The sequence below is a fragment of the Nicotiana attenuata genome, unplaced genomic scaffold, assembly GCF_001879085.1.
Source record: "Nicotiana attenuata strain UT unplaced genomic scaffold, NIATTr2, whole genome shotgun sequence".
In the NCBI taxonomy this organism is placed as follows: domain Eukaryota; kingdom Viridiplantae; phylum Streptophyta; class Magnoliopsida; order Solanales; family Solanaceae; genus Nicotiana; species Nicotiana attenuata.
Window position 1 is genome coordinate 228232 of NW_017670374.1, and position 6608 is coordinate 234839.

General features: G+C 35.5%; 1 protein-coding gene across 1 annotated transcript; it reads left to right on the plus strand.

Moving 5' to 3' along the window:
* The first annotated feature begins 429 nt into the window (after positions 1-429).
* Positions 430-3155, plus strand: LOC109238550 (60S ribosomal protein L4-1-like). The gene is made up of 2 exons (XM_019405029.1): positions 430-1618; positions 2705-3155. The coding sequence occupies exons 1-2, from the start codon at positions 515-517 to the stop codon at positions 2816-2818; spliced, it is 1218 nt and encodes a 405-aa protein (XP_019260574.1). The 5' UTR covers positions 430-514; the 3' UTR covers positions 2819-3155.
* Positions 3156-6608: the final 3453 nt, after the last annotated feature.

Consider the following 6608-nt stretch of genomic DNA (forward strand, 5'->3'; position numbering starts at 1 on the left):
ACACTGATCATATATAAAATATGTATTTCATATGTATATTATATATTAATATATCAAAAATATACATTTATTGTCTATTATTTTATAGAGCCGTTATATTGTGTTGTTTTCCCTAAAAAAATTGTACATTTGTGTATTTTCTTTTCACTTCCATTGTTTACACTAAAAATATACTTTACCATGCTTAAGTAACAAATGAGATAAAACTACATATTAATTAACTATAATTACATTATAAAATAGCATGCTAAAAGACACATATCATGTTACACTTATACTACTGTTGTCTGTTGTAATTGAATCTTTCCTACTACTCCTTATACATGTGTGTATAGTGAAGAAGAAATAATGGGCTTAAGCCCAATAACGCTATGTGTTCTGCTCGTGGAAGGCTAATTGGCCCATTTCCAACCCTACTCCTTAAAACTTAGCTCCTTCAAAACTTCACTCTGCTCTACTCCTTTCCACAAACCCTAGCATCTTCTCCTCTTCCCCTCAACCCCCAAAATCACCAATGGCCACCGCAGCCGCCATTCCAACCACCACCGTTCAATCATTCGAAAATGACATGGCCACTGACGGTGGTGCCGTTCCTCTCCCTGCCGTGATGAAAGCTCCGATCCGTCCCGACGTTGTCACTTACGTCCACGCCAACATCTCCAAAAACTCCCGACAACCTTACGCCGTCTCCAAAAAAGCCGGTCACCAAACCTCTGCCGAGTCATGGGGTACCGGTCGTGCCGTTTCACGTATCCCACGTGTTTCCGGTGGTGGAACCCATCGTGCTGGTCAAGCTGCTTTCGGTAACATGTGTCGTGGCGGTCGTATGTTCGCTCCGACCAAAATCTGGCGCCGTTGGCACCGAAAGATCCCCGTTAACCAAAAGCGTTACGCCGTTGCTTCAGCTATTGCTGCGTCTGCAGTACCCTCGCTAGTCCTTGCGCGTGGGCATCGTATCGAGTCAGTTCCTGAGCTCCCTCTCGTTGTTTCAGATTCAGTTGAGAGCATTGAAAAAACTTCTAATGCTATCAAAGCTTTAAAACAAATCGGCGCTTATCCTGATGCTGAAAAAGCTAAGGACAGTCACGCTATTCGCCCCGGCAAGGGTAAAATGCGTAACCGTAGGTACATTTCTCGTAAAGGACCACTCATTGTGTATGGTACTGAAGGGGCTAAGTTAGTAAAAGCATTTCGTAACATTCCTGGTGTTGAAATTTGCCATGTGGAACGATTGAATTTACTAAAGCTTGCTCCTGGAGGTCATTTAGGAAGGTTTGTTGTGTGGACTAAATCGGCCTATGAGAAATTGGATGAGATTTATGGTTCGTTTGACAAGCCGTCTGAGAAGAAGAAGGGATACGTGTTGCCTAGGGCGAAAATGGCGAATGCCGATATTGCTAGGATAATTAATTCTGATGAGGTGCAGTCTGTTGTGAGGCCTATTAAGAAGGATGTGAAGAGGGCCACATTGAAGAAGAATCCATTGAAGAATCTGAATGTGTTGCTGAAGCTTAATCCGTATGCGAAAACTGCTAGGAGAATGTCCCTTTTGGCTGAGGCCCAAAGGGTTAAGGCTAAGAAGGAGAAACTTGACAAGAAGAGACATCAAGTTACTAAGGTATATTCTTCAAGATCTGTGTAGTTCTAATCTTAGATTTACCTGATAAATGTTTTCGTGATAGTAGAAGAAAATGATTGCTTTTAACGCATGGTTAGCTAGTAAATAGTAAAGAAAGTCTAGTCATACGCGAAAGTCTAGTCATACGCGAAGAAAGGTAAAAACGTGTCTGTATTTTGCCGCATGATTGGGGTTCATTTATTGGGATAGAGTCTGATATTTGTTATCTCCTTACTGCTTGCAATCTTAATTTTCTTAACCTAAAGTGGTGTGATAGAAATAATGATGCTTTTGACACCTGCTATAGTTGATGGTTGGTTTGACTGCTTCTATATAATCTACTTATGTTGAGTGTTTTGTGATGCCATTAAAATCCAATCCTTTTCCCTCCCTCAGATTTTATATGACAAATAGAAACTAAATTATGTCTGGTAACCACTAGTGAAGCAATTAACTTCAGGAAATGAGTTGCTCCCTCAGTTCCACTTTATGTGACCTAGTTTGGAGTACAAGAGTCAAGCTGACTAATTTTTGGTGTGAATTTGGACATAGAATTTCCAATTTTGAAATAAAATCTACATATTTAGAAACTACTTAAAAGGTACTCTAAGTTCCAAATAGTTAGTGATTAAAAATATTTAGAAAGTATTTATAAAAAATGTGGTCAAAGAATCTTCTTTGGCCCTCCAAATGGTAATTGTCACATAAAGTGAAACTGAGGGAGTGGTTGTGAAGTACAGTGGGATGGTTCAGTTTGCAAGAAGTTCTTAAGTTGTAGTGATGAGAAATGGTGTCCTGATTAATATGATAACAGTAGGGATATGTTTTGGTCTTATCCTGAGATGTGACATTGTGTTTTTTTGATAAAAACAGGATTAATGTTAGGAACTCTCTCACTTTAGTTATTTCACCGTAGGTGAAAATGTCTTCAATGATGATAAAAAAGATCCTGACTCTTTCATAATTGTTGTGTTCAGAAGACAAAAAAGATTAAGTGGACAAACTTGTATGCATTTATTTCTGATTATCTTATACGTGAGAGTAGTTGTACTGTATTACTAACTCTACTCTCTTTATTTATCACAGGAGGAGGCATCTGCTATCAGGTCTGCAAGCTCAGCTTGGTACAAGACTATGATTTCAGATTCCGACTACACAGAGTTCGATGTTTTCACAAAGTGGCTTGGAGTTACGCAGTGAAGGGATCTTCTTTTGTTTTCAATACAAGCTTCTGTTCTTTTTACATTTGTAACTTTGGTGGTTCAAGACAAGAAACAGGTAAGTGGGAGGAAATTGCATGTCCAATTTACCTTAGGTTACTCTGAGAAGCTTCTCAGTGCCCACAGTTGGTGTCAGTTTTCTTTTCAGTTGGATAATTTTGCTGAGGCATGGTATTAAATGTTTTATAGAATAGCTTGCTATTGATGATATTTCTACACTGCTTGTCTGATCAATCAGTATGGTTTGTTTGCCTTCTCATGCTGATGCTGCAGTTCACTTGAAGATGATAATAAGATGTTTGTTAGTATTTGGTTTCTGTTGGTTTTGTCTGTCTAAAGTTAACAACATGACAGTAAACATAATCTTTTCTCCAAAATAAAGGAAAGAAAACTTTGATGGGTAGATAGTAATCATGCTACAAGAAAAGTGGTTTTCACTGTTATGTGCCAGTACATAACCTTACTTTTTGTACCCAAACAAAAATGAGAAAACATAAGGCTGGCATTCTTCTGGTCACAAATTGTAGGATATGAGCTATTGTTATCCTGATTGGCCAGTGGTAGCAATGTTGCATTGTTGCAAATGCTGCAACTTTGATGTTATAACTGTTGAATACCAATGAAGAATACGCTCCTTCTGCTACATTAAATGTGTGTTTTGGGCAGTGTTGTAGTAAAGGCTGTTCTTGGGCAGTGTTTTAGCAATGTTGCAATTCTTGCAACTTTGTTGTTGCAACTCTTGAAGAGAAGTGTGGCAGAAGAATATATTCCTTGTGCCGCATAAATGTGGTTCTCACTGTTCTTGGTTTTATGATCGAATCAAGATGTATTACCTCAATGAAATACAAATTGGTTTTTTGCTTAAAGTCATCTTATGGTTGACGAATTTAACATGAAGAAGTAAATGTCATGTAATTTAAAATTTAACTATCACTTAAGACGTATATGAATTATTAGATAACTACTATCAGTTAAGACAGTTGACGGATCACCAGGACTTGTAATAAGGCAAGTTTTGCCCATCAATCAGAAATTCTAGTAACTTGCTAGGATTTTGCTGCCTAGTTCTGGCCGCAAAGCAATTTATTCAGAACTATTTAAAACATGGTCAAAACATGAACAATGTCATTAAGAGATCCTATTACAAATCACTCTATTATTCATGTCTATTGGGTCAGGTCCTAGAACCAAGCAGGCCCAGCCCAATCAAGGTGAGCCCAGTAACACAAGTTAAAGGGATTTTGGCACGGTATGACAATGTACCTACATAATTAACATAAAAAAGTCCTTAGTTATAGATATTGGCACCATGTAGTCAATAAGTGTATATCACAACAATAATGTGTATACCAAAATATATATTACAACTTTATTTTACTTCTTTGCGTATATCAAAATGTATATTAAAATTTTATTTTCCTTCTTTGTATATCTAAAATATGAAATTATAAATATAATTGTTTAAAATTTATTGTTGTCTCTATATATATCAATGAAAAGTTCGAGTAATCAAACAAAGTTATTTAAAATCTTGGAGTAGAAGAATTTGTGAAATCTTCGTATTAGAACTATTAAACCCGTATGAGGCAGTAGTAAAGCAAGTTATAATACAATTATCAAGATATATAGACTTCAATGATGACGATTTGTCAACAAATTTGTTCCTTTTCTTCGTCTTAGTACTTTTGTTTTTCGGTGAGTCCATTTTGCAAGCCCAGCCAAAGAAAAAATGAAAAGTTCCTTTGTTTAGAAGGTGCTTAGAATGTCATGCCTAAAGAAAGGAAAAAAGAATGTAGTAAGTGAGAATTGATCTATGTTTCTAGAAAACATGTACATAATATATCTAATTTAGTGGAGAGATCATAGGTTTACGTGTATCATATTTTAGTCTATATTTTCGCCCCTGCTTAGAAAAGTATAATTATGTGAAGGCCTTATAGTATGCATGAATCATATATGTACAAAGCATATATATATATCTCCTTGAATTCTATTTATTTTTATTTGATTGTTTGGTTACTTGAAAAGTGAAGAAGACGTGCTAAAAATCCATTGAAAGCCATTGAAGATCGTTTAAGCATGAATTTGAAAATTTTAGTTTTCGAAATTTGATTTTGTTTTGAGTGGGTGTTGTTGGAATTGATTGGGCACATCTCAAGGAGTTTGAATCTAAAATTTGGGATGATTTGATGGATATTTGAGGTGGTTTGGATTGAAATTTGAGCTAATTCGATGTAAACGATGAACAGGAAAAAGATGAGATGTGTATCCCCATACCTTTTGTGTATTCCATATTTATCAAATGTGTATTCTATATGTATCCTTTGTATATTTATGTATATCTGCGTGTGAGATACATGTTAGAGTAAAAATAGCACGGGCTAGTCGGTTTTCGGACTGGTAGTTGAAAAATAGCCAGCGTTTGCAAAGTCATTGATAAATAGCCACTATTTTGCTGCAACACAGAAAGTTCCAGCATAATATACTGGAGATTGGTGCCCCTGTGTATGAACTTCCAGCATATTATGCTGGAACTCCAACACACGAAAAGTTCCAGCATAGTATACTGGAGATTGGAGCACATGTGTATGAACTTCAAGCATATTATGTTGGACGAGTATATTTTGCTGAAACTCCAGTATATTATGCTGGAAGTCCAGTATATTATGCTGGAATATTTTCCGAATTTTGAACAGTGTTTTCTTTCAGATTTATCTTTACATGAAAAGTGGTTAAATTTCTATTATTTTTGAAACTGTAACTATTTTTCAATTCCCGCTTGTAAATCTGCTATCTTGAATTTCACCCCATGTTAGATACATGTGTCGTAGAGAAATTTTTAAACTGTATTTCAATTAAGAATTTTGACTCCGAGCTAGTCCAAATCACATCTAATCTTCCTCAAATGTTATATGTTGCTTCATTTGTGTTTTCAGTGAATCATAACCATACTCATTAATTTTGACCGTCATCCTCCTTAAATTATTATTGACTTTGTAAGTATGATTACTAATCTGACATTTTCTCAAATACAAATATCCAGCTGTAGAACCATCAACTTATATAAACCAAAAAAGGAGAGATGAAAGTAGATGAAAAGAAGGAGAACTGATTTTACAAACATATAAATAACATGATGCCTTAGCTAGACATTACAAAAACTAAAAAAAACATGTTTGAATCGTTCCTATGGTTATAAGTATATATTATATTATGGATGTTCATTTAGTATTTCGTTATGGATAATATTATCCCCGGTAGAAGATTATCTATATCTGGTACAGTAGCAGCTTACACAGTAGCTTGCAGTAGCAGCTTACACAGCAGCTTGCAGTAGCAGCTTACATAGCAGCTTCCTTTCTTTTATAAATAGAGGAGATTTCAGTTCATTATGTACATCAGTTTAAAACTTGTCTTCAGTTTATTTACTTTACAGTCGTTATTTTATAACACGTTATCAGCACGAGACTCTGCCATCCAGGGCAAATACTTTAAAAGTATAAGAGAATAAATTATGTTTGGATCAAAGACCAATCATGAAGATATTTGTGTAATTGATAGTGGAACAACTCATGCCATATTCAAGAATCAGAAATACTTTTCTTATTTGCATAAGGGAAAAGCAAGTGTTTCAACAATTTTTGGTAATATAAGTTTGATTGAAGACGCCGGAAGAGCCATTATATTTCTCTCTAAGGGAACAAAACTTATTATAGACAATGCATTGTTCTCCTTCAAGGCCCAAAGAAACTTGTTGAGTTTTATAGATA

Coding starts and splice junctions, on each gene's coding strand:
- LOC109238550 (XM_019405029.1), top strand. CDS start 515: ATGGCCACCGCAGCCGCCATTCCAACCACCACCGTTCAATCATTCGAA. Junction 1,619..2,704: donor AGAGACATCAAGTTACTAAG/GTATATTCTTCA, acceptor TATTTATCACAG/GAGGAGGCATCTGCTATCAG.